Genomic DNA, 27,598 nt, shown 5'->3' with positions numbered 1-27,598 from the left:
CAGTGTATGTCCCTCCCTCTATAGACTACCCCTGGTACCTACAGTACCTGGCAGTGTATGTCCCTCCCTCTATAGACTACCCCTGGTACCTACAGTATCTGACAGTGTATGTCTCTCCCTCTATAGACTACCCCTGGTACCTACAGTACCTGACAGTGTATGTCCCTCCCTCTATAGACTACCCCTCGTACCTACAGTATCTGACAGTGTATGTCCCTCCCTCTATAGACTACCCCTGGTATCTACAGTATCTGACAGTGTATGTCCCTGCATCTATAGACTACCCCTGGTACCTACAGTATCTGACAGTGTATGTCCCTCCCTCTATAGACTACCCCTGGTACCTACAGTATCTGACAGTGTATGTCCCTCCATCTATAGACTACCCCTGGTACCTACAGTATCTGACAGTGTATGTCCCTCCTTCTATAGACTACCCCTGGTACCTACAGTATCTGACAGTGTATGTCCCTCCATCTATAGACTACCCCTGGTACCTACAGTATCTGACAGTGTATGTCCCTCCCTCTATAGACTACCCCTGGTACCTACAGTACCTGACAGTGTATGTCCCTCCCTCTATATACCCCTGGTACCTTCAGTATCTGACAGTGTATGTCTCTCCCTCTATAGATTACCCCTGGTACCTACAGTACCTGACAGTGTATGTCTCTCCCTCTATAGACTACCCCTGGTACCTACAGTACCTGACAGTGTATGTCTCTCTCTCTATAGACTACCCCTGGTACCTACAGTATCTGGCAGTGTATGTCCCTCCCTCTATAGAATACCCCTGATATCTACAGTATCTGACAGTGTATGTCCCTCCCTCTATAGTCTACCCCTGGTACCTACAGTACCTGACAGTGTATGTCTCTCCCTCTATAGACTACCCCTGGTACCTACAGTACCTGACAGTGTATGTCTCTCCCTCTATAGACTACCCCTGGTACCTACAGTACCTGACAGTGTATGTCCCTCCCTCTATAGACTACCCCTCGTACCTACAGTATCTGACAGTGTATGTCCCTCCCTCTATAGAATACCCCTGGTATCTACAGTATCTGACAGTGTATGTCCCTGCATCTATAGACTACCCCTGGTACCTACAGTATCTGACAGTGTATGTCCCTCCCTCTATAGACTACCCCTGGTACCTACAGTATCTGACAGTGTATGTCCCTCCATCTATAGACTACCCCTGGTACCTACAGTATCTGACAGTGTATGTCCCTCCTTCTATAGACTACCCCTGGTACCTACAGTATCTGACAGTGTATGTCCCTCCCTCTATAGACTACCCCTGGTACCTACAGTACCTGACAGTGTATGTCCCTCCCTCTATAGACTACCCCTGGTACCTACAGTATCTGACAGTGTATGTCCCTCCCTCTATAGACTACCCCTGGTACCTACAGTACCTGACAGTGTATGTCCCTCCCTCTATATACCCCTGGTACCTTCAGTATCTGACAGTGTATGTCTCTCCCTCTATAGACTACCCCTGGTACCTACAGTATCTGACAGTGTATGTCCCTCCCTCTATATACCCCTGGTACCTACAGTATCTGACAGTGTATGTCTCTCCCTCTATAGATTACCCCTGGTACCTACAGTACCTGACAGTGTATGTCTCTCCCTCTATAGACTACCCCTGGTACCTACAGTACCTGACAGTGTATGTCTCTCCCTCTATAGACTACCCCTGGTACCTACAGTATCTGGCAGTGTATGTCCCTCCCTCTATAGAATACCCCTGATATCTACAGTATCTGACAGTGTATGTCCCTCCCTCTATAGTCTACCCCTGGTACCTACAGTATCTGACAGTGTATGTCTCTCCCTCTATAGACTACCCCTGGTACCTACAGTATCTGACAGTGTATGTCCCTCCCTCTATAGACTACCCCTGGTACCTACAGTATCTGACAGTGTATGTCCCTCCCTCTATAGACTACCCCTGGTACCTACAGTACCTGACAGTGTATGTCCCTCCCTCTATAGACTACCCCTGGTACCTACAGTATCTGACAGTGTATGTCCCTCCCTCTATAGACTACCCCTGGTACCTACAGTACCTGACAGTGTATGTCCCTCCCTCTATAGACTATCCCTGGTACCTATTGTACCTGACAGTGTATGTCCCTCCCTCTATATACCCCTGGTACCTACAGTATCTGACAGTGTATGTCTCTCCCTCTATAGATTACCCCTGGTACTTACTGTACCTGACAGTGTATGTCTCTCCCTCTATAGACTACCCCTGGTACCTACAGTACCTGACAGTGTATGTATCTCCCTCTATAGACTACCCCTGGTACCTACAGTATCTGACAGTGTATGTCCCTCCCTCTATAGAATACCCCTGGCATCTACAGTATCTGACAGTGTATGTCCCTCCCTCTATAGTCTACCCCTGGTACCTACAGTACCTGACAGTGTATGTCCCTCCCTCTATAGATTAACCCTGGTACCTACAGTATCTGACAGTGTATGTCCCTCCCTCTATAGACTACCCCTCGTACCTACAGTATCTGACAGTGTATGTCCCTCCCTCTATAGAATACCCCTGGTATCTACAGTATCTGACAGTGTATGTCCCTGCATCTATAGACTACCCCTGGTACCTACAGTATCTGACAGTGTATGTCCCTCCCTCTATAGACTACCCCTGGTACCTACAGTATCTGACAGTGTATGTCCCTCCATCTATAGACTACCCCTGGTACCTACAGTATCTGACAGTGTATGTCCCTCCATCTATAGAATACCCCTGGTATCTACAGTATCTGACAGTGTATGTCCCTCCCTCTATAGACTACCCCTGGTATCTACAGTACCTGACAGTGTATGTCCCTCCCTTTAATAGATTACCCCTGGTACCTACAGTATCTGACAGTGTATGTCCCTCCCTCTATAGACTACCCCTGGCGATGGAACACCCCCGTCATAATCAACTCAGCACTCATCAAATGGATCTACCTCCCAGACTTCTACACCATCCCCAACTCCAAGAACCTCATTGGTCAGTCTCTTTCCTCATCCGACCTCAGTGATATTGTCACCTACTAACGCTTCGACCTGTGTTTCACCTCAAAATAGCCTGGTCATAGATGCATAATATAAAAAAATTGTTCATTATGAATTTGATGATGTTCTACTGTAGCGTTCCTCCTGTCTGATGCTGATGGTTATGTCTGTATCTGGTCCCTCCAGCGGACTTTGTTCTCCTGATGTGTGCCTCCCAGCAGTGGAAGGTGTTTGAGGATGAGAAGAGGGAGGAGTGGATGGTTCTGGCTGGGGAGAACACAGACGACCCTAACCCCATGGACAATCGACCTTTCAACCCTGCCCCCAACTTCATCAACTGCAGGTACTGTATGACCAGACACCGAGAACAACTGACCTAACAGCAGCTATAACCACACTCCTCCTCTTTATACCCTTCAGGCATTATTATGAGGGGCGGTAGTTTTTCCTGACCAGGAAAAACTCTGGGCACTAATTATTAAACATCCTCAACTACACCTACCAGTTTACAGTATCAACATTAACTCTCCTCTCTCTCCCCCCCTCTCCTCCAGGTGTTACCTGGACATGAGCAAGGTGCTGGTGTTCCGTCACATGTTCTGGTTTGTCTTGTCGGTGGTGTTTGTGACCGGGGCTACCAGGATCAGTGTGTTCGGCCTGGGCTACCTGCTGGCCTGCTTCTTCTTCCTGCTCTTCGGCACCAAGCTGCTCAGGAAGCCCTCCCGCACGCGCCTGGTCATGTGGGACTGCCTCATCATCTACAACGTGGCCGTAATCATCTCCAAGAACATGCTGTCTGTGAGTGGCGATGCATCTCGCTGTGGACAACCACATACTGCAACCATACGCCTATACAGGGTGGTAATAAACCTGGTTAGGTGAACTGCTATGCTTGCATACATTTTAAGTGAGAGTGTGTGTTGTCCCCAGATCTTGGCCTGTGTGTTTGTGGTAGAGATGCAGAAAAGTTTCTGCTGGGTGATCCAACTCTTCAGTCTGGTCTGCACAGTGAAGGGTTACTATGACCGTGAGTACTCAACACATACAGATGGATACAGTTATTTTATCTCTATGAGTGAACACACATGTCACCCTCCGAATTGGCAGGAAAACAATGATAATATAGAATAACCATAGCGGACTTTGTATGCTTGTGTGTGTGTGTGTGTGTGTGTGTCCTACAGCTAAGAGTGTGAGCGATAAGGCGTGTACTCTGCCTGTAGAGGAGGCAGGCATCATCTGGGACAGTATCTGCTTCTTCTTCCTCCTGCTGCAGAGGAGAGTGTTCCTCAGCTGCTACTTCCTGCACGTGACAGCCGACCTGCAGGCCTCCGCCCGCCAAGCCTCCCGGTGAGCACTGGTCTCCACAGCACCCCCTGGAGGGCACCCTAAAAGCCACGACATTCCCCTGCAACTGCCACAGAGTTTTGTATGTACTGTATGGAAACGTTATGTTGACCTGATGTTTGATTGTGACAGGGGCTTTGAGCTGTTCAGGGCCAGCATTGTGAAGAACATGCGCTTCCACCAGGAAGTAGAGAAGAAGTCCCTCTCGCAGCTCAAGAGATCGTGAGTAATCATAGAAGGGACCGCTTTCCGTGTTCTCAACACATTGAGCCATTCCTCATGTATCAAGTTAAATCAGGCTAATGAGAGAGCCAGATCTCATAACTAGCCCATAGCCAAGAATTGGCCACTAGCAAGGCCAATAATCTCCCTCTGCATATGTCTGATGAATGTGACAGCAGATGGACGATCTCTGGAAAACACATGTCCAAAACCAAGACTGTAGTGTGGTCAAGTGCCATATTATGTGACTGCTTAATCATATACAACTAATGTAGAAAAACTGAGAGAGGAATGAGAGCGAGAGGGTAAAGTAGTCCGTGCTCATCATGAGTCATGATGACATCAGTATATGTCTGCCCTTCCCCCAGGATGGAACGGATCCGCTCCAAACAGGAGAAGTGTAAAGAAGGCCGTCGGAAATCGGACACCAAGGCGGATCCAGCATCAGGTACTCAACTTCATTACTTTGTACTGATCCGGCAGGCATGAAATGAGCCTTGGTTTGGACTTGTGCGCTCACTGTCATGAATCATCCTATTAACCATTAATACATTTATTCAAAGTAATTCAACAACCCATCTCTACGGATGATGGTTTGAGGGTGGTTGTATTTGCTGTTTGGTAAAGCCTGGGGCCCTTCATCTCACCCCACAGAGCCACAGAAGGAAAAGAGAAGCCACAAGCGTGGCAAGAAGTGGCAAGAGCCCTGGCTGGACCATGCTAAAGGTTTGCTCCATATCCCACCACTATATAGACCTCTGTCAGTGTATATGTCAGTGCCAGACTGACTTTCTCCATCTCTACAGTATCTGACCCCACACTTATCTCACACCAAGTGCTTCAGTGGATGTGGATGTGTTTGTGCATGCAGCTGCTTGTCGTGTGCCCGTATGTGCATGTTCCAGATGTGTCTATTAGCATCCATGTATATAATATTGTTTATGTGACTGTGCACTCTCTATCCTGTGTCATGGAATTGTGTCTGAGAGACTTCTTCTGAGAGGTCATCCAGTCAGTTAGAATCACGTCATTATCCGAGGTTGGACTGTGTCCCAAGATGCCCTTAGCTCAAATAAAAGACCTTCCATCTGTCTGCCTCAGGAGGTCCGGAAATTAGATCTGTCTGGGCTCTTTGATATTGAAATAGGGGTATTTTTCTCCTGTGGTGAGCTGCATCTGATGTCTTCTGTCGGTAATAGGGAAATGGTTGGCTGAGCCGGCCTTAACTGTTTACATGCACTGTCAGAAATCTGGAAAAGTTTTCCTTAGGACCGAACCAATCAGAGTTTGTCAAACAGTTTATTAGCAGACTTATAGTGTTTCATAATGGACAAGATTTTATACATTTGGTTAGTACCCATATTTATCTATACTTTTTGAATTGCAGGTGCAGTCCAGTAAAGGATTGTAATCTTCAGGTCTTTTTGGCCTGTCTTTCCCCACATCTGTTTTCATTATTTCCTTCCTCAGACAGAACTTCATTGTCCAATGCTGCAAGTCAGTTTCCTTAGTTTCTGTTTAGTTTGAAAATCAGACACTAAACACTCCTGGGTTTGAAGTGATCTCAGTGTATATGAGTTATGAATAGTTGTACTTAGGGCTGTTGCGGTGACCGTATTACCGCCACACCGGTGGGCACGAATCATGAAGGCAGTCAAAGGTAATTAGGCTTCTCCAAGCTCTGATGCGGCTGATGGTCATTAGTAGCCTACCAAACTTGCTAACTCCCTAGGACTCAGCACTCTATTGTCCCTCTAATCACTCTGACACCAATGCAAATGTGTACGAAAATCTAATCAAACACTTCATGTGAGTCCATGAGCTCATGTTGCGCAACATTTCTATAGGCTATGCAATTGCGTGAGAAATCAGAGTGATGGCCTCTACTAAAAAGAGGAGGATCCCATCAGCTTTCTATAGGCTAGGCCTGCTATATTTATTTCTCAACGTTCCTAATATTAAGCACATTGTTTATCTTTACAACAGGAGTATAGCCTACCTGGCTGGCATGAAAATGAACCACCGGAGAAGCGTCCTCCAAGTGCACAGATTACTTGTGGGATAATGGTCCATTCTAAATCAACAAATTTCACACATATATTATTTATTATATGTAAAGACAAGATAAAATCAAGAATAGTCTGATGGGTGACAATATATATTATCACTTGTGAATGATGTCCAGCATAAGAAACTGCCTTTTTTTTTGTGACTTCTAATTATAGTCGCACACCTCATGTAGCCTAGCCCATAGGCCTATATGTTTTGTATCACAACTAAAGTGGCCAAATAACTTCTTTAAGCACATTAATCACCTTTACAAGGGGTTTAGCGCCTAACTGGCATACATATGCCTAGTTCCATGTGCGCATTGCTGCGCTTATAATGTGAAGGAATAGCCTATTAGTTTATCAACATTTTAAGATAAATATTTCTGATCTGTTGCGTCAGCCACATTGGGTAAAAACGTTTTTGTTGATGCTAGTGGTTGTATTAATTTGAGATCTATTGCATCCCACAACTGTCCCAGACAATGTTTGGAATATGTATTTCTTGCACAGAATAGAATAGGTTGACTTTTGTACTATGGGGTTAGTATATTGACATAGGTGGGTGCTTTTGCAGTTCGTTAGGCCTATTCATCTTGTTGACTGACGAAAAGTAAATGTGGACAGATCTGCCAATATCTTCAATATGCACCTCGGAATTGGATTAGGACGCGCGCGGTTGTGTCCCCGATATGTCTGTCTTCACTTGTAGCCTGTGAGAAAGAGACGATCACATGATGGAGAGCCATGTGAGTGAGAGGTGCATCTTAAAGATCCTCTACTTTTTAAATTTTTTGGGCTTAAAATGACATACCCATATCTAACTGCCTGTAGCTCAGGACCTGAAGCAAGGATATACATATTCTTCATAGCGTTTGAAAGGAAACACTTTGAAGTTTGTGGAAATGGGAAATGAATATAGGAGAATATAACACATTAGATCTGGTAAAAGTTAATACAAAGAAAAAAACGTGTTTTTTTGTATTTTTTTTGTACCATCTTTGAAATGCAAGAGAAAGACCATAATGTATTATTCCAGACCATGCACAATTTAGATGGCAGCAGTGTATGAGCAAAGTTTTAGACTGATCCAATAAACCATTGCATTTCTGTTAAAATTCTTGTATCAAGACTGCCCAAGTGTGCCTAATTGGTTTATTAATACATTTACAAGTTCATAACTGTGAACTCTCCTCAATCAATAGCATGGTATTCTTCCACTGTAATAGCTACTGTAAATTGGACAGTGCAGTTAGATTAACAAGAATTTAAACTTTCTGCCAATATCAGATATGTCTATGTCCTGGGAAATGTCCTTGTTACTTACAACCTCATGCTAATCGCATACGTTAGCTCAAGCCTACGTTAGCTTAACCGTTCTGTGGGGGACCCACCGATCTGCAGCACTTGGGTGAAGGGCACAACGCAGCACTCCGGGCCAAGGGCTTAACAGCCACTGGCCGCGAAAAAGGCATGGATTTTTTTATGGTGTGTTCTGTCTGCTAAATGTCTGCTAAATGAACTAGTGTAGCCCATAGCCATTTAGCATAGCCAGATCAAGACCTTAAATAAGGACAGCTCAGAGTATGCTATTTTGTTTTTCTGAATAGACTAGATTTTCTTCATATCATGCTTCTTTAGACCTGTCTAAAATAAATAGTGGATTTATTTTGAAGGTGTAGGCTATATTACATGGAGTTATTAGACTTTTTAAAATGTAGATTCTCCAAAGTTCTGCATCAGTGGCTTGTGTGGAAGCCAGGAGATGCTGAGTGAGTTTATGTTAATTCATCGTCAATTACCGTGAGACCGACAGCTATTTGCTTTACAATCACCGGCTGACTACATTTCGTGACCGCCACAGCCATAGTTGTACTATCAGTAAATGCATTCACTACCCATGGTCTGTCCTGTCCCCATGTATTGATATCATCTGGATGGTTTCTGTTTACCTTTGCAGTGTTGCATTCTGGGGATTACTACCTGTTTGAGTCGGACAGTGAGGAGGAAGACGAACTGTTTTCAGAAGAAAAAAAGCCTCAGAAACAGACTGCCTTTCAGGTGAGTTCACCTTACAGTTAATCAACACAGCCTCTGCCACCACAGCATTTAAAATGCGCTGAAATGTGCAAAAAGAAACAATATTACTCAAAATACTCCAATGTTTGCTTTTCATAATGCAGTATTGAAGCATGTGAATTCCTCCTGCCTCCCCCTGTGCCCTCAGCTGGCGTACCGGGCGTGGGTGACCAGCGCCAAGGCAACGCTGAGGGAACGTCAGGAGAGACAGAAAGAACAGAGGAGGCTGGAAAGAGAGGAGAGACGGCAGAGGAAACAGGATAGTTCTCCAGCGTCAGGTCAGAGTTCACACACTCTCACAATCTCTCTCACACATACACACACACACACGCACACACACACACACACACACACACACACACACACACACACACACACACACACACACACACACACACACACACACACACACACACACACACACACACACACACACACACACACACACAGTGATTAACTTGTTTTTTTCTATTGCAGGTCATGAAGGTAGTCTTGAATTTGAAGAAAGCATTTCACATGAAGAGATAGACGACAATGACGAACTTGATGGAGAGGGCTCAGGTATTTTGGGGTTTATTTAATGATGTAGGTTACATATTTTGGCCACTATATTCCCAGTGCCATTTATTAATTAAGTTTCACACATTGTATTGTCTGCATGACCTAGTGCAATGTAATCTCATGCTGTGCTATAGGGAAGGCAGACATTGTGCAGAGGATCCTGGACGTCCTCATGTTGCTGTGGGTCGTGTTCCTGGCCATGGTGGATGGCCTAACAGAGTGGCTCAACCTCATCACCAAGCAGTACGTGGACACCTCCACCGTGCTGTGCAATGAACGCTACCACCTCATACACAACGTCAGCCAGGTCAGTTATAAGGTACCTCCCACAACCAGAAGTCATCTACTTCTAGTGGGGCCCTGTCCCAGTATGACCAGTGATGGACCCTAATCCTGTAGTGTTTTACAGGGATCTCTGAGGGAGCCCATGGAGGATCAGCTGTCCCAGGGCAGCGAGAGCCCCACTATGGAGACCTGTCTGGGAGACATAGAGGGAGACACGGACCACATGAATAGAACCAGTGCCACGAGGTTGGTGAAGGTGATGGCCCATTTAACCTGTTGGGCACATTAATATTGAATATCTTTTTCGAGGGAGGAACAGAATAGAATTTAACAACATTTATATGAAAAAAATTCCTTTGCTTACTGGTTTGTAATCATCTACACTGAAGAAAAATATAAAGTGTTGATCACATGTTTCATGAGCTGAAATAAAAAATCCCAGAAATGTTCCATGTGCACAAAAAGCTTATATCCCCTCAAAGTTTGTGCACAAATTTGTTTACATCCCTGTTAGTGAATATTTCTCCTTTGACAAGATAATCCTTCCACATGACAGGTATGGAATATCAAGAAAATTATAAAACAGCATGATCATTACACAGGTGCAACTTGTGCTGGGGACAATAAAATTTGCCGTTTTGTCACACAACACAATGCCACAGATTAGGGCCTAATACATTTATTTAAATTGACTGATTTCCTCATATGAACTGTAACTCAGTAACATCTTTGAAATTGTTGCATGTTGCGTTTATATTTTTGTTCAGTATATAATTCAGTCAGTGTTGAGTGTTATTGCTGACCTGTGTGTTATGTTATAGTGGGTTGGAGCTGGTGGAGCTGAGCGAGCGTGAGCATCACAGCGGCACCACCCTGTGTTGTCCAGAGCCCACTCTGGAGCTGCTGGGGGTGGAGCCAGAACCACAGCACAACAGCCACTACCGCCACTCCAGGACCGCCAGCGAGATGCTCACTGACCGGTACTGACATATACTTCCCAGAAGACCTCTACAGTTGACATGCTACAGACCCCAGCTTCTAGCCTGATCGACTCAGACTGCCAACTGTCTCCACGTATCAGCTTGTGTATGTTCTGCTTGTATGAACTGTACTGACCCCGATGTCTCTATACCCCCCTAACTCAGGCAGTTCTTTGTGGAGGAGCTGGTCCAGTGTAGAGAGTTCTACTCCTCTCAGAACCGCCTGCTGAAGCTGCAGTTTGCCCTGTACAACCTCCTGGCTGCCAACTCAGAGCTGGTGTGCTACTTCATCATCGTGCTCAACAACATGGTGACGGCCTCTGTCATCTCAGTGGTGCTGCCCATCCTCATCTTCCTCTGGGCCATGCTGGCCGTGCCACGCCCCACCAAGAAGTTCTGGATGACCGCTATTGTCTACACTGAGGTGGGTCGTTGTTGGGTTGAAAATGCTGGTACCGGGCCTCCCTGGTGGCGCAGTGGTTAAGGGCGCTTTACAGCAGCGCCAGCTGTGCCACCGGAGACTCTGGGTTCGCGCCCAGGCTCTGTCGTAACTGGCCGCGACCAGGAGGTCCGTGGGATGACTCACAATTGGCCTAGCGTCGTCCGGGTTAGGGAGGGTTTGGCCGGTAGGGATATCCTTGTCTCATCGCGCACCTGTGGCGGGCCGGGCGCAGTGCATGCTAACCAAGGTTGCCAGGTGCACGGTGTTTCCTCCGACACATTGGTGCGGTTGGCTTCCGGGTTGGATGCGCGCTGTGTTAAGAAGCAGTGCGGCTTGGTTGGGTTGTGTTTCGGAGGACGCATGACTTTCAACCTTCGTCTCTCCCGAGCCTGTACGGGAGTTGTAGCGATGAGACAAGATAGTAGCCACGAACAATTGGATACCACGAAATTGGGGAGAAAAAGGGGTAAAATTCAAAACAAAAATAAAAAAATGCTGGTACCTAGACAGAGCTGGTTTATAGATTGTTATTGTTGCACCGATGTGGTATGGTAGTGCACACCTATACAAGCCTGTTGAGACATAGCCATTGCACAGGTGCAGACGCTTACTATCTTTTCTCTCTTCTTGCTTTCGTTGGTTAAAGTGGTGAAGTATGTAATGTGTAAGATTGGTTTACACCAGGTGTGCAATAAAAAACAAAAGGTAGAAACCAAATAGCATTCCAAATTTCCAGACCTAATTTAGGGCTCTATTCCACACTGTTCCCGTTACAAACAAATAAAACAAAATAAAAAGTAATATTTTACAGATGGTCATGTTTCAGATACGTTTCTTTATGTTAAACTATGTTTCCCTCTGCATTGTTCTGGTTTGTTCCGGTTCTACTCAGGTCATGGTGGTGGTAAAGTACCTGTTCCAGTTTGGTTTCTTCCCGTGGAACAGTGTATATGAGCTCACGCTGAACGAGGACAAGCCTTTCTTCCCACCTCGTATCCTGGGCCTGGAGAAGACTGATAACTACATCCGCTATGATCTGCTGCAGCTGCTGGCTCTCTTCTTCCATCGCTCACTTCTACAGGTATACCAGCCCACCATTGAACTCTCAGACATGACTTTATAATCATACACTACTGTTCAAAAGTTTGGGGTCACTTAGAAATGTCCTTGCTTTTTGAAAGAAAATCCCCCCAAAAATGTCCATTAAAATAACATCAAATTGATCAGAAATACAGCGGAGACATTGTTAATGTTGTAAATGACTTGTAGCTGGAAATGGCTGATTTTTTAATGGAATGTCTACATAGGCGTACAGAGAGAGGCCAATTATCAGCAAACGTCATTCCTGTGTTCCAATGGCACGTTGTGTTAGCTAATCCAAGTTTATCATTTTAAAAGGCTAATTGATCAGTAGAAAACCCTTTTGCAATTATGTTAGCCCAGCTGAAAACTGTTGTTCTGATTAAAGAAGCAATAAAACTGACCTTCTTTAGACTAGTTGAGTATCTGGAGCATCAGCATTTGTAGGTTCGATTACAGGCTCAAAATGGCCAGAAACAATTAATTTTCTAATGTACTTGTCCTCTTGCTCAGTTGTGCACCGGTGCTTCCCACTCTTTCTATCCTGGTTAGAGCCCGTTTGCGCTGTTCTGTGATGGGAGTAGTAAACAGCGTTGTATGAGATCTTCAGTTTCTTGGCAATTTCTCGCATGAAATAGCCTTCATTTCTCAGACAAAGAATAGACTGACGAGTTTCAGAAGAAATGTCTTTGTTTCTGGCCATTTTGAGCCTGTAATCGAACCCACAAGTGCTGATGCTCCAGATACTCAACTAGTCTAAAGAAGGTCAGTTTTATTGCTTCTTTAATCAGAACAACAGTTTTCAGCTGTGCTAACATAACTGCAAAAGGGTTTTCTAATGATCAATTAGCCTTTTAAAATGATAAACTAAGATTAGCTAACACAACGTGCCATTGGAACACAGGAGTGATGATTGCTGATAATGGGCCTCTGTACGCCTATGTAGATATTCGATTAAAAATCAGCTGTTTCCAGCTAAAATAGTAATTTACAATGTTAACAATGTCTATACTGTATTTCTGATCAATTTAATGTTATTTTAATGGACAAAAAATGTGCTTTTCTTTCAAAAAGCAAGGACATTTCTAAGTGACCCCAAATTTTTGAATGGTAGTGTACGTTTATACCACAAGATTTGGATTCAATCCTAACGGTTTTGTTTCTTCACTGTCTCTCATCAGCGGTATGGCCTGTGGGACCAGGAATGTGCTCTGGAGGAGAAGCCCTCACGGCCATCAGAGGAGGCCAACAAGAAGGAGGGAGGAAAGGGGGAGGGGGTGGAAGTCCATGTTCATCCCAGCACAGGACCCAGCCTCATGGACCTGGAGGAACTCAAACCGGACGAGGACCAGAAGGCCGAACCAGAGCCTGAACCAGAGCCTGAACCAGAGCCTGAACCAGAGCCCAGCACCAGCTTAGTCCCCACCCCAGAGCCGCCCCCCAGCCTGCCTGTGGAGGGACCCAAGAAGAAGGGCAGCATCATGCGCTTCCGCAAGAAAAAACAATTAAGCAAAGGTCAGTTAAAGAAACTAAGCAGTAGAGAGGAGAATGAAAACATTCATGAATTAAGGGCTTGGGATTTCAGAATAGGAGTGTGTGTCCTTATGACTGCCCTCCTCAGAGTTACAATGAAATGATTTGTATTCTGTTTGGATCCTAGAAGCCTTAGATATCAAGGCTGAGAAAAAGGAGCAGAAGAAGAAACAGAAGGGTAAGCGTAGAGAGGCAGCCAGTAAGAAGCTGATAGCAGCGGGAGAGAAGATCAAGCACCTCACCATCACAGCGTAAGTACACAGGAGTTACTCACTAGAGAGCTCGTCAGGCAATACTGACGTCACACAGTTGCATAACCAGTGGACTCCCTTAGTGTTATTATGGTTTGTAAATAATTCTGTGGGTTTTGATTTGCATTTAGCAGTGTAATTGGTTGTGACGCGATTTCTATGCTGTATGAATCAGCTGTCCTCTATAATCTTGCCATGTTTGGGCATGAGGCAGTGATTTGATTTCCCAACCCTCTTTGTAGTGTGCGGAATGTCTACAAGCCGTGTCACGAATTCTTCAGCGACATCTTACATGCACCGTACCGCGCTGCCACTGATGTCTACGCCCTCATGTTCCTCACTGACGTGGTGGATTTCATCATCATTGTCTTTGGTTTCTGGGCCTTTGGAGTGAGTACTGTTTACATGACTGCATTGAATGCACTTGCTGTACGAGGCCACTCTTGACACACAACCTATTCCTATACCTGTGCCGGCAAAAGCTCTCAAACCTTTCAAACCTCTCAAAAGCAGTTCCTGATATTGTATTACTCATTGTTGCATCACCACCTACATGTAATTCCGATTAAACCATCAAAACACCATGTCTACAAGCTCTGTGCTTGGTCACAGGACACTATAATAGCATTCTGTGGACTAAACGGTTCGCCCGTTGTGCCTCAGAAACACTCGGCCGCAGCAGACATTGCCTCCACGCTGTCAGAGGACCAGGTGCCCGAGGCCTTCCTGGTGATGCTGCTCATCCAGTTCAGCACCATGATCATCGACCGAGCCCTCTACCTCCGCAAGACCGTCCTGGGCAAGCTCATCTTCCAGATCATCCTGGTGTTCGGCATCCACCTCTGGATGTTCTTCATCCTGCCTGCTGTCACTGAGAGGTGAGGAAGACGAGGGTGTGTCCGCAGAGTGACACATCTCATTACGTCTTGTCTATTTAATCACGCTTATGTTTGTCTATCTTCGTGGTGTTCGACAGTCCTGAAGCGGTGTGCCTATTGCATCATTTCTCTGAGGTGTGTACTGAGGTGTGTCTCCCTCTGTCCTCTCAGGATGTTCAGTCAAAACTCGGTGGCTCAGCTCTGGTACTTCTTCAAGTGTATCTACTTTGCCCTGTCGGCCTATCAGATCCGCTGTGGCTACCCCACCCGGATCCTGGGCAACTTCCTCACTAAGAAGTTCAACCACCTCAACCTCTTCCTCTTCCAAGGGTGAGTCTGTCCATTCATCATCTCCTACTCTGCCACACCATATCATATGTTTGAGTCAGGGTGTCTCCCTGTTCAGGGAGGTGATGGGATGAGGTTGGGTATTGGTACAGGGTGATATTGTCTGTCTGTCTGTCTCAGGTTCCGCTTGGTGCCTTTCCTGGTGGAGCTCCGGGCAGTGATGGACTGGGTGTGGACTGACACCACTCTGTCCCTCTCCAACTGGATGTGTGTGGAAGACATCTACGCCAACATCTTCATCATCAAGTGCAGCCGTGAGACAGAGAAGGTACAAAGGACCTCTAGGTTACAAATGTAGTTGATAAAATCCCTTGCCGTCTGTTGTAGTATGTGATTAGGCCAGCAGTTCTTACAGCTGGTTCCTCTTCATCCTCAGAAATACCCTCAGCCCAAAGGCCAGAAGAAGAAGAAGATAGTGAAGTATGGGATGGGAGGACTCATCATCTTCTTTCTCATCTGCATCATCTGGTTCCCGCTGCTCTTCATCTCGTTGGTCAGATCGGTGGTGGGCGTGGTCAATCACCCTGTGGATGTCACAGTGACCGTCAAGCTGGGAGGATATGAGGTAATTACTGGGGGGGGATTATAAGTGAGCACAATTTACACTCTAATGGGCACCGGACCCATACTGCCCATGGTCATCTTCAATGGCAAGTCTCGTCCAGCACTAAAATGCAAGCAATGGAGAATCTATGGGAAGATACATTTGATATGTGCTCATGTTAGATGTGTTGTACTAAAACGTGAACCGTTGTCCCTCTCCATAGCCCTTGTTCACCATGAGTGTCCAGCAGCAGTCCATTCAGTCCTTCACTGAGGAGGACTACAACAAACTCACCACCAACTTCTATGACAATGCTGTGCGTAATACCTCCAACTCTACTGTAAAGAGCTCATCCAATTTCCTTCCCTTGGGCACCCTGTTTTAGATTCTAATTAAACAAATTGTGTACAACTGTGAGTAAGTGATCCCAGTTGAATGATGAATACAACAAACATGGACTTGAGCTCTGTTGCTCTCTATTTGCCTCCACGGTAGGTAGTTGTAACTTCTGACTGTCTGTGTGTGTCCCCTGCAGAGGGCTATGCAGTTCATCACCCTCTACAGCTATGAGGACATAGTGACAGCTAAGATCGAGGGCAGTTCAGGGTCAGTGTGGAGGATCAGCCCACCAAGTCGACAGGAGGTGGTCAAGGAGCTGCTGGGCAGCCCTGTGGACATGACCCTACGCCTGGCCTGGACCTTCCAGAGGTCAGCTGGGTGTGGTGTGGTGTGTGTGTGTGTGTGTGTGTGTGCATCTGTATGTGTATGCACCTGTTTGTGTGTGTGTGTGGTTTTTAAGTTGTTGCAGACGTAAAAACATTTGTTTATGCAATTGCCCTGGGGTTTTCTATAGTATTTATTGTATTTCTGTCTGTCTCTTTCTTCAGGGACCTTGGCAAGGGTGGCACTGTGGAGCACACGTCTGACAAGTACTCCATCGATCTGGATCCAGGCAACCCGGTCAGAGCAGACTTGGCTTCCCTGCTAGTGGGGAACCGCACAGACCCAGTGTATGTTCTGCTCTCCGCTCAAAGTCAAATGTAGTAAACTCAGCAAAAAAAAGAAACGTCCCTTTTTCAGGACCCTGTCTTTCAAAGATAATTTGTAAAAATCCAAACAACTTCACAGATCTTCATTGTAAAGGGTTTAAACACTGTTTCCCTGCTTGTTCAATAAACCATAAACAATGAATGAACATGTACCTGTGGAACGGTCGTTAAGACACTAACAGCTTACAGACGGTAGCCAATTAAGGTCACAGTTATGAAAACTTAGGACACTAAAGAGGCCTTTCTACTGACTCTGAAAAACACCAAAAGAAAGATGCCCAGGGTCCCTGCTCATTTTCGTGAACTTTACTCTGAAGCGGGATTGATTTGGAGGTGGAGGGTCCGTCATGGTCTGGGGCGGTGTGTCACAGCATCATCAGACTGAGCTTGTTGTCATTGCAGGCAATCTCAACGCTGTACGTTGCAGGGAAGACATCTTCCTCCCTCTTGTAGTACCCTTCCTGCAGGCTCATCCTGACATGACCCTCCAGCATGACAATGCCACCAGCCATACTGCTCGTTCTGTGTGCGATTTCCTGCAAGACAGTAATGTCAGTGTTCTGCCATGTCTATGGAACTTGTTCAGTTTATGTCTCAGTTGTTGAGTCTTATGTTCACACAAATATTTACACACGTTAAGTTTGCTGAAAATAAATGTGGTTGACAGTGGGAGGACGTTTCTTTTTTTGCTGAGTTTATTTCAATTTCTGTGTGAGATCCTGTCCTGAATTCTGTTTGACATTATCTGTACTTTTTTTGATCAGACGTGTGCCTCACATGTTCCCCAACTATATCCGAGCACCAAACGGCGCCGAGGCCAAACCAGTCGACCAGCTGTATAAAGGTCAGAGCGACTTTTATGTATAAACATCCTTCCTGCCACAGTACTAGAAATATAGACGGTTAGCTGACAGCGTCACGAAAACGATGCACACGCTTCAAAGGGGCAGAAGGCAGTGTGTTGTTCTGGATGGCCAGATACCTTGCAACAATGACAAGAAACTGCCATTTGGTGATTCGTAAGTGGCTCGTTTCAGCTCGTTGTTCTTGATAACATGTCTTGTTTTGACTGATGTCATGTCTACTAATAGAGCCAAAATTTGCTAGCTGTAACTATTTATTTGAGAGACAAGTGCTCATTGTTTAGCTTTATTTCTTTATATTTTCAATGAACATTGGAGATGATATATAGTTTACATGTAATCAACCATCTAAGCCAACTCCATCTGTTTTGCCCCATAGTTGCGCATGCATCAGTTTTGTTGCTAAACAACCAATTCGTCTATAAGGAAGTTCAAAGCTAAAACATGGGCAGTCAGTCTGTGTTACAATTCTCCGACACCATGTTATGTTGCAGGTGATGAGGATGGCTACCAGGATATAACACTGTCTCTGATGAGGGACCGCTCTCTGAACAGCACCCGTGGGGCCCAGGAGTGGTGGGACATCAGCATCGCCGACTGTACTCCGTCCAAAGGAGCCTGCGGCGTTCTGCCGATGGTCATCTTCAATGACAAAGTCAGCCCCCCCAGTCTAGGTTTCCTGGCAGGATATGGGTAAGGATCTATGCGTGCCTGTGTTCTCAATGGTAGCCCATTCCAGCAAATCGAATAGTCCTGATTTACATTCAAACTATTGTGCGGAAAATTAACTGTATAGACGAGAGATCTATGTTTAATTATGCTCATTCTACACTTGTTCTCCATTGCAGGATCATGGGGCTGTATGTGTCTGTGGTGCTGGTGATTGGGAAGTTTGTGAGGGGCTTCTTCAGTGAGATCTCTCACTCCATTATGTTTGAGGAGCTGCCCTGTGTTAACCGTATCCTCAAGCTGTGCACAGACATCTTCCTGGTCAGGGAGACAGGAGAGCTAGAGCTGGAAGAGGAGCTCTACTCCAAACTCATCTTCCTCTACCGCTCACCAGAGACTATGATTAAGTGGACAAGAGACAAGCTATCAAGTGACAATCGCTAGCACCCCCCCCCCCCCCCCTTGGCTGTCCTATCCAGATCACCCCTGGTTGGGGCTGTCTCACACACAGGGGTGCCTCTACCTGGTCTTCCTCTAAAAGACCCAATACTAGCTCCAGTGGGTCTATTTTCACTGTGCACTAACCCCTTAGCCAGGGGGAAAGGCATGTTTTGTCTGTTTCTGTACTCTGACAGTACTATTTGCCTCTGCTGGTGGGCTGTACTGACAGACAGTGAGCCAGAGGCTGTGTGGTGGCCAAGGCGTCTGCTCCAGTACCTGTCCCAGGGTTATGGAAAGTGTGGCTTGGCCTCTACATTCAGAAGGGCAGGTTAGATGCTTTGCACTTTGACCACAGACTAAAGCCAGGCTCCTCGTCTTATTGCCTGGGTTCCAACAGAAATATCGGCTTCTGAATGAGGTGTGATGGCCGGCTTGACCTACAGACACTACCGCTTAATGAAGAGACAGGCCCCCGGCTGGATCTTCACTACACTGACCAGCACAGTGTGGACTAACGCAGTACCAAAGGGGACAATTTGAGAGAAAAAGGACCTAAAGTAGGGTGTTTGTTTCCAATCAAAACACTATTAGATCATATTCAGCCAAATCTCAGAGTCTTACTCAAACTGTTTACAAATTGAAACGCTTCAGTTGGGAGGAAAGCTAACTTTGTACGTGGCAACAAGTTACAGGCTTATTGATCGCAAGACTTGAATCTCTTAAGTGTTAAATGACAGAGTATAGCAACACTGTAAAGATTGAAACACGTCTTAGTCATAACAATCCTTACAAAATGTCTCCATGCTGGAATAATGCATAAGGCAACATTAGCCCAATCTCTGGAAAATGTCATGCTGGAGTACATTCAGAAATTGTGACACTATATAGAAAACACAGTGACCATTGTGCCTTTGTTTCTGAATTGTTACAATAGGGTTCAGCCATTGCTTGAGCAGTTTTTGCCAATATGCAAAAACCAAAACCTTTCCTAACTTTAATAAACATGTGTTATGCGCTCATTTTCAGAGAACCTAATGGGAGTTCTAATGCAGGTTGTTGCTATGGGATCTCTGTTTTGGAAGAATAATCATTTCTATTCCCAATAGAATGTGATTCAGCTTCTAAACCAATGAAAATATTGTTCATTCTCATTTCTGACATGGAAAACCTAATTGTTTCAGCATCATACATCCATCAATTCATTAGTTATACTTGAATCAATGTTAGATTCACCACCAAGCAGTGCCATGTACAAAGCAGCTTTATTTTGGGAGCAGTTAAAATACAGTTTAAATCAGCCTATTGTCTTATAGCCAAATAATATTTACTCAGTCAGTTGATTCATTAAAAGCAATTGGTGTTAGTTTATATTGAGACAAACAGACTTGGCTGTATAGTTGCCAAGGGAACTACGTCACTGCAGTGCCGTTGTGCAGTCACAAGGACCCATTGACCCTCGGGATGGCTTCATCCTCTTCCTCATCTAGCAGGAACTCACTGATCTCCTCCCTCATCTGAGACCTAGACAAGTCCATAAACAGAAGTAACAAGGTAAATAGAAGGATATGCTCAGTGCAGTAATAACTCAGTATTCTATGCAGACATTATGGCTATGTCACGTTTTTGAGTTAAGAATGTTGTATAAATCTCACCTTCTCTTCCTTCTCTCAGCCTCTGACAGTATATACTGAGGAAGGGCATCTTCTACTGTCTGTAGAACAGAGAAAGGCCATGGTTCACATTGCACATTGTCCTGCTGTAGTCTTTGTTAAGATTATGTTGGTCATGTTTAGTGGTAATGTGACGTGATAGACGTCCTTTCACTTACCATGTCTTTGATGGTCAGTCTACAACTGTAACACAACAGGCTTTTAAGATCCACCGTCTCTGGCTCCCTGAAAGAACACACACCACAGTATTGTATTAATTCAATAGGATCAAATTAAACAGCCTCTTGTACAAGTAACTTCAAGTTGCTTGGCACTTCACCCTAAATGTAAACACGTGAATATACACTGAGTGTACAAAAGATTAAGCCCTGCTCTTTCCGTGAATCCAGGTGAAAGCTATGATCCCTTATTGGTGTCACTTGTTAAATCCACTTTAATATCAGTGGAGATGAAGGGGAGGTGACAGGTTAAAGATTTTTAAGCCTTGAGACAATTGGGAAATTGATTGTGTGCCATTCAAAAGGGTGAATGGACAGGACCATATTTAAGTGCCTTTGAGCAGTGTATGATGATAGGTACCAAGCGCACTGGTTTGTGTCAAGAATTGCACCGCTGTTGGGTTCTAACTGAACAGTTCCCCATGTGTATCAAGAATGGTCCACCACCCAAAGGACATCCAGGCAACTTGACCACTGTGATTAGCATTGGAGTCAACATGGGCCAGCATCCCTGTGGAACGCTTGACACCTTGTAGAGTCAATGCCCTGACGAAATGAGGTTGTTCTGAGGGCAAAAGGAGGGAGGCAACTCAATATTAGGAAGGTGTTCTTAATGTTTTGTACACTGTGTATATAATCCAACTGTACAGTAATGAGACAGGAGACAAATGCCTACTGACTTAGCAGAGGAGAAGCAGCCCCCCTCTCCAGTCATACAGCCCTGATGCTGGCCCCCTCCAGAGGAACAGCACTGGCTCTTGCTTGCCGAGGAGGCTGGAGGCAGCCCTGGAGCTGCTGCTGTACCACGGGTGAACCCAGGGCCTGGGCCCCGCCTCTGAGACAGCTGCTCTGAGATCAGTGTAGCCTGGTAGGCAGAGAACTCCTCTAAAGAACATGGGGAGGCAGAAAGGGATAGGTAGAGATATTTATGTGATTAGGGAATAGAAATACTAATTTCAGTACAAAATTACATGTACTTCTATTTAGTGAATACAGTACATTTCTGTGATGTGACGCCGTCTTAGTACACTGGCAGTGTGACTCACCTAGTTTAGTGTCCAAGGCGCACACACACAGTAGGCACTTAGCAACGGGTTGTGTGTTGGTGTTCTGAGGGGGACATGCTGTGTGGAGCTTCTCACTGGTCCTGGAAGACAACCATCAAAACAGGTACTCAATACCAAAATCCTCAACAGCTATCTTCACACGAGTCTAGATGCATAACAGGCTCATTTATGATTGATATAGTATCCTAACAAAATCCATTACCAACCACCATTTTCTTTACAAATACTGCCACCATATAAACAAAAAAAGAAACGTCCTCATTGTCAACTGCATTTATTTTCAGCAAACTTAACGTGTAGATATGTGTGAACATAAGATTTAACAACAGACAAACTGAACAAGTTCCACAGACATGTGACTAACAGAAATGCAATAATGTTACCCTGAACAAGGGGGATGGGGGGGGGTTCAAAATCAAGAGTAACAGTCAGTATATGGTGTGGCCACCAGCTGCATTAAGTACTGCAGTGCATCTCCTCCTCATGGACTGCACCATATTTGCCAGTTCTTGCTGTGAGATGTTACCCCACTCTTTCACCAAGGTACCCGCAAGTTCCCGGACATTTCTGGGGGGAATGGCCCTAGCCCTCACCCTCCGATCCAACAGGTCCCAGACGTGCTCAATGGGATTGACATCCGGACTCTTCTCTGGTCATGGCAGAACACTGACATTCCTGTCTTGCAGGAAATCACTCACAGAACAAGCAGTATGGCTGGTGGCATTGTCATGCTGGAAGGTCATGTCAGGATGAGCCTGCAGGAAGGGTAACACATGAGGGAGGAGAATGTCTTCCCTGTAATGCACAGCATTGAGATTGCCTGCAATGACAACAAGCTCAATCCAATGATGCTGTGACACACAGCCCCAGACCATGACAGACCCTCCTCCACCAAATCAATCCCGCTTCAGAGTACAGGCCTCGGTGTAACGCTCATTCCTTCGACGAGAAATGCGAATCCGACCATCACCCCTGTGAGACAAAACCGCGACTCGTCAGTAAAGAGCACTTTTTGCCAGTCCTGTCTGGTCCAGAGACGGTGGGTTTGTGCCCATAGGTGACGTTGTTGTCGGTGATGTCTGGTGAGGACCTGCCCTAAAACAGGCCTACAAGCCCTCAGTCCAGCCTCTCTCAGCCTATTGCGGACAGTCAGAGCACTGATGGAGGGATTGTGCGTCCCTGGTGTAACTCGGGCAGTTGTTGTTGCCATCCCGTACCTGTCACGCAGGTGTGATGTTCGGATGTGCCGATCCTGTGCAGGTGTTTTTACACATGATCTGCCACTGCGAGGACGATCAGCTGTCCGTCCTGTCTCCATGTAGGGCCATCTTAGGCGTCTCACAATACGGACATTGCAATTTATTGCCCTGGCCACATCTGCAGTCCTCAAGCCTCCTTGCAGCATGCCTAAGGCACGTTCACACAGATGAGCAGGGACCCTGGGCATCTTTCTTTTGGTGTTTTTCAGTCAGTAGAAAGGCCTCTTTAGTGTCCTAAGTTTTCATAACTGTGACCTTAATTGCCTACCGTCTGTAAGCTGTAGTGTCTTAACGACCGTTCCACAGGTGCATGCTCATTAATTGTTCATGGTTCACTGAACAAGCATGGGAAACAGTGTTTAAACCCTTTACAATGAAGATCTGTGAAGTTATTTGGATTTTAGAAGTCGTTCTTACAATTGGTTCCTAGTGTGGCTCTGTGTGCTACCCATCCTCACCTGTAGATTGTGCTGACAGTAGAGGGGAAGTCAGTCTGGAGTTTGGTAACAAAGCTCTCTGTCAGGTGCTGGATGCTGGCCTTGTCTTGTGCCTGGAAGAGGCGGTGAAGGAAGAATACTCTTAAAATACTAAAAACGGACTTGGCCGACAGTGCCACACTACATAACAATGATAATAATCAGAACACAGTCGACTCTCACCTTAGTGTCCAGGCCAGGGATAAAGACGGAGGGGATGTCAAACATTCTGTTGTAATATGCTATTTCTTTAGAGGAATAGTCCCTCATGGGTCTGACAATGACCACGTCTCCGTAGCGAGGATCTGAGAAGCCCTGTGACCATAGTAACATTTCAAAATAACACAGCTGCTGCTGCCAGAACTCAAAACACAATGTATGTCTATGTGGGGTAATGCTACAAACGGTACTTTATTGCAATATTTAGAGGGGCATAAACATAATGTTTACTATTCTACTGAGCTGAAAGAGGGGAGGATTTTGTCCTCACCGTGTCGGTTGCCAGCGATGCCCCTCGCCCCAGAGAGATGTTGCTGAGCAGTTTGATGGCCAGACGGGAGCAGCTGTCCCCCATCATCACCTTGGTGTAGCCCTGTGTCCTCGCCGTGTGGAGAATCAGGTGCTGCCTTGACAAAGAAATGCATTACACCTGTCATAAATGGCCTTTACACAAACTAAACCTTCAGAAGCATATCAGACATGTTCAGCCCCCATATGCTCTGATATGTAAATAGCATGTCTCGGAGATACGGTATAATCTCTCACCTCAGTGTATGTAGCAAATCCTCTTTGGCTGTCAGCGTCCTCACAGAGGCAAACAGTCTCTGAAGGGCTTGTGTGTGTTCAGGGGTGATGGGGCTGGTTACTCCATTCTCGACCTCATGCATGCTCAGACTGGACAGGTGACTCTGGGCATTCTTCACAGAGGGGACTGGATGCTGGTTCTTCTTGGTCTGGATGAATTGGTCCACAGCAGCTTTATAACTCGACCCAGTCTGTGGTTTTTCTGTTGCCGAGGATCCTGCCTCTAGCACTGAGCTGGGGAGACTGAGTACCTGAAACACCATGGGAAGCGAAAGACAATAGACATGATGATGCAACCACATGTTCTAAATAATGGCAAGCTATAATACAATGCCTTCGGGAAAGTATTCAGCCCCCTTGACTTTTCCACATTTTACTTTACAGCCTTATTCTAAAATTGATTAAATAGGTTTTTTCTCTCCTCAATCTACACACAATAACCCATAATGACAAAGCAAAAATAGGTTTACATTTTTGCTAATTTATATATTTAAAAAAATGAAATCCCATTTACAAAAGTATTCAGACCCATTACTCAGTACTTTGTTGAAGCACCTTTGGCAGTGATTACAGTCTTCTTGGGTATGACACTACAAGCTTGGCACACCTGTATTTGGGGAGTTTCTCCCATTCTTCTCTGTCAGGTTGGATGGGGAGCGTCGCTGCACAGCTATTTTCAGGTCTCTCCAGATGTTCGATCGGCTTCAAGTTCGGTCTCTGGCTGGGCCACTCAAGGAAATTCAGAGACTTGTCCCGCAACCACTCCTGCGTTGTCTTGGCTGTGTGCTTAGGGTCATTGTCCTGTTGGAAGGTGAACCTTCACCCCAGTCTGAGGTCCTGAGCACTTTCCATTAAGGATCTCTCTGTACTTTGCTCAGTTAATCTTTTATTTAAACTAGGCAAGTCAGTTAAATTCTTATTTACAATGACGGCCTAAATCCTGACTAGTCTCCCAGTCCCTGCCACTGAGAAACATCCCCACAGCATGATGCTACCACCACCATGCTTCACCGTAGGGATGGTGTCAGGTTTCCTCTAGATGTGACACTTGGCATTGAGGCCAAAGAGTTGATTCTTGGCTTCATGACACCAGAGAATGTTGTTTCTCATGGTCTGCGTCTTTAGGTGCCTTTTACTGAGTGGCTTCCGTCTGGCCACTCTACCATAACGGTCTGACTGGTGGAGTGCTGCAGGGATGCTTGTCCTTCTGGAATGTTCTCCCATCTCCACAGAGGTACTCTAGAGCTCTGTCAGAGTGACTATAAGGTTCTTGATCACCTCCCTGACCAAGGTCCTTCTCCCCCGATTGCTCAGTTTGGCCGGATGGCCAGCTCAGCTCTCGTTGGTTCCAAACATCTTCCATTTAAGAATTATGGAGGCCAGTAAGTCCTTGGGGACCTTCAATGCTGCAGAAATGCTTTGGTACCCTTCCCCAGATCTGTGCCTCGACATAATCCTGTCTCGGAGCACTACGGACAATTCCTTTGACCTTGTGGCTTGGTTTTTGCACTGTCAACTGTGGGACTTGATATAGACAGGTGTGTGCCTTTCCAAATGAACTCCAATCAATTGAATTTACCACAGGGACGCCTATCAAGTTACAGAAACATCTCAAGGATGATCAATGGAAAAGGGATGCACCTGAGCTCAATTTTGAGTCTCATAGCAATACTTATGTAAATAAGATATCCGTTTATTTTTAATACATTGGCAAAAATGTCTAAACCTGTTTTTGCTTTGTCATTATGGGATAGTGTGTAGATAGCTGAGGATTTTTAAAATCCATTTTAGAATACGGCTGTAACGTAACAAAATGTGGAAAAAGTCAAGGGGTCTGAATACTTTCCGAAGGCACTGTACATATTTAATGCCAATGATCAAAGCTCAGTCTCACATCCCAGACAGAAGTACAAACAACATTTTTCTGATCCATCTCTAGGCAGCTCACCTGCTCCAGGTGGACTATGTGGTAATGGTAATTAGTGGCTCTGAAAACTGACTCCAGTTGAGCCACTGCCCTCTCCCGCTCTTCCATGCTCTGACCACTGGCACCGCCCTCTGTCAAGACATAGTAATAGACAATCATTACACATGAGCTAGTCTAATGGGCCAGAACCACCTGCTAAGTTACAGATGAAGAAAAAAAACATTGTGCCAAAGAGCAGCGATGATCATGTACATTACCATCTATGTAGATAATTCCAGGGACAAATCTCAACTTCTTGGGTGCGTCTCGACTCAAACCCTGAGAGAAGAAAGGTTCATTTTCATTCAGAAAAACAAAAAAACAGTTTGAAACCCTTAATAATTTGAAGAAACTTAATGAGTTGCATCTAAAATGTCAGCCCTGTGATATTTTAGTAATTGCAACATACAGTGCGACTACACATCTAGGAAGACATTGACTCAGCTACCTCTTGAACCTGTGACAGCATGGAGCTAGAGGCTGGCCCTCCAGACACTGCAAGAAGAACCTACAACAGAGAAACAATGCCAACTCAGTTATTTTGATTTATGTAAGACGTTACACAAATGTTAGAGATGGATATTCAATACCTTCTCTCCTGGGAAAATGACCCGGTTCTTTCCCAGCATGGCCCGGAACTTGTGGATGAAGTACTCCTTGAAGCAGCCCCTGGCCAGAAGACATACCCAAATAAATACATTACTTTTCATTATTAGCTACTAAGAGCATATATGCTGACAATGAGAGCAAAAGAAGCACAACTAGGTAAAAATGACCATTTTTAAATTTTTGCTGTAAGTTCTGTGGGGCCAGTTCTTGAGACAAATCATGTAGTTTGTGACTCTCAAAAGCAGTTCAATTAACGTTACCTGCAAAATGCATCTCCAGCTCGGATGATCAGTACCGCTGTATTTTCTTTGCATTTGACACACTTCTTGGAGACACTGCGATAAAAAAAATGAATTGTGAGTGGATGGAAGCAGTTGCTACAGCATACAACACTTTAAGTAGGTAAGCTAACGTTAGCTAGCGAGCTGAACATAGTTACACGTGGACATTAGCTTGACTGCAGTTTAGGCAACTAGGTAATCTAGCCGTTAATGGGTAAATAGTTTACCGTGGGATCACTCTGTGTTCTAGCTGTCCATTGTATTCCTCATCGACCTGACACATGATCGAGTTAGCTAGCTATGTGACAAAGAGTTCTAATTTATTGTAGCTTGCTAGCCAACAATTGCAGAATGTAGCTGTAACAGTTTTCGGTTCAAGCTTGCCAGTTAAAACTATGTGAGCAGATACCAGCGTTCGTCGAAACTCTATTTAGGTAGATAAATTCATTAGATTAGTGTAGCTATTTCGAGATTTATTTAATTCAGCCTATTTTTTACAGCTGTCAAAAGGCTCGTGCTGGAATAACATAGCGCATTTTGATGACGTGCTAGATTCTTTCCACAGTCATGTGAATAGCGTTTTGTAGTTGGATCACTG

The 27,598-nt window shown here is 45.3% G+C and overlaps 2 protein-coding genes across 2 annotated transcripts in view; one reads left to right on the top strand and one right to left on the bottom strand.

The window, feature by feature from the left end:
* LOC135547674 (piezo-type mechanosensitive ion channel component 1-like) overlaps window positions 1-20,616 on the top strand; it is a 75,022-nt gene extending 54,406 nt beyond the window's left edge. The window contains exons 22-50 of the mRNA XM_064976876.1: window positions 2,921-3,025; window positions 3,217-3,373; window positions 3,585-3,828; window positions 3,961-4,057; window positions 4,215-4,380; window positions 4,510-4,599; window positions 4,968-5,047; window positions 5,254-5,325; window positions 8,608-8,708; window positions 8,875-9,004; window positions 9,204-9,287; window positions 9,422-9,594; window positions 9,697-9,818; window positions 10,394-10,552; window positions 10,718-10,976; window positions 11,887-12,075; window positions 13,256-13,589; window positions 13,735-13,858; window positions 14,101-14,248; window positions 14,522-14,736; window positions 14,908-15,066; window positions 15,205-15,352; window positions 15,461-15,649; window positions 15,852-15,944; window positions 16,164-16,336; window positions 16,516-16,638; window positions 17,442-17,521; window positions 18,035-18,233; window positions 18,389-20,616. Of these exons, the coding sequence (XP_064832948.1) occupies window positions 2,921-3,025; window positions 3,217-3,373; window positions 3,585-3,828; window positions 3,961-4,057; window positions 4,215-4,380; window positions 4,510-4,599; window positions 4,968-5,047; window positions 5,254-5,325; window positions 8,608-8,708; window positions 8,875-9,004; window positions 9,204-9,287; window positions 9,422-9,594; window positions 9,697-9,818; window positions 10,394-10,552; window positions 10,718-10,976; window positions 11,887-12,075; window positions 13,256-13,589; window positions 13,735-13,858; window positions 14,101-14,248; window positions 14,522-14,736; window positions 14,908-15,066; window positions 15,205-15,352; window positions 15,461-15,649; window positions 15,852-15,944; window positions 16,164-16,336; window positions 16,516-16,638; window positions 17,442-17,521; window positions 18,035-18,233; window positions 18,389-18,653 (4,478 nt within the window). The 3' untranslated portion in view covers window positions 18,654-20,616. The remainder of the gene's footprint in view (window positions 1-2,920; window positions 3,026-3,216; window positions 3,374-3,584; window positions 3,829-3,960; window positions 4,058-4,214; window positions 4,381-4,509; window positions 4,600-4,967; window positions 5,048-5,253; window positions 5,326-8,607; window positions 8,709-8,874; window positions 9,005-9,203; window positions 9,288-9,421; window positions 9,595-9,696; window positions 9,819-10,393; window positions 10,553-10,717; window positions 10,977-11,886; window positions 12,076-13,255; window positions 13,590-13,734; window positions 13,859-14,100; window positions 14,249-14,521; window positions 14,737-14,907; window positions 15,067-15,204; window positions 15,353-15,460; window positions 15,650-15,851; window positions 15,945-16,163; window positions 16,337-16,515; window positions 16,639-17,441; window positions 17,522-18,034; window positions 18,234-18,388) is intronic.
* On the bottom strand, window positions 19,896-27,567 carry LOC135547743 (cytoplasmic tRNA 2-thiolation protein 2-like). The gene is made up of 15 exons (XM_064977003.1): window positions 27,228-27,567; window positions 26,980-27,054; window positions 26,701-26,779; window positions 26,559-26,618; window positions 26,329-26,389; window positions 26,093-26,202; window positions 24,106-24,395; window positions 23,831-23,966; window positions 23,524-23,655; window positions 23,323-23,414; window positions 21,585-21,685; window positions 21,219-21,423; window positions 20,479-20,545; window positions 20,303-20,361; window positions 19,896-20,171 (listed from the first exon to the last, which is right to left on the bottom strand). Exons 1-15 carry the CDS (start codon window positions 27,281-27,283, stop codon window positions 20,087-20,089), a joined length of 1,608 nt encoding a protein of 535 aa, XP_064833075.1. The 5' UTR covers window positions 27,284-27,567; the 3' UTR covers window positions 19,896-20,086.
* Between the last annotated feature and the right edge of the window lie 31 nt (window positions 27,568-27,598).

This window comes from Oncorhynchus masou, chromosome 1 (genome assembly GCF_036934945.1).
Source record: "Oncorhynchus masou masou isolate Uvic2021 chromosome 1, UVic_Omas_1.1, whole genome shotgun sequence".
Lineage (NCBI taxonomy): Eukaryota > Metazoa > Chordata > Actinopteri > Salmoniformes > Salmonidae > Oncorhynchus > Oncorhynchus masou.
This window is presented reverse-complemented; position numbering and strand designations above follow the sequence as displayed.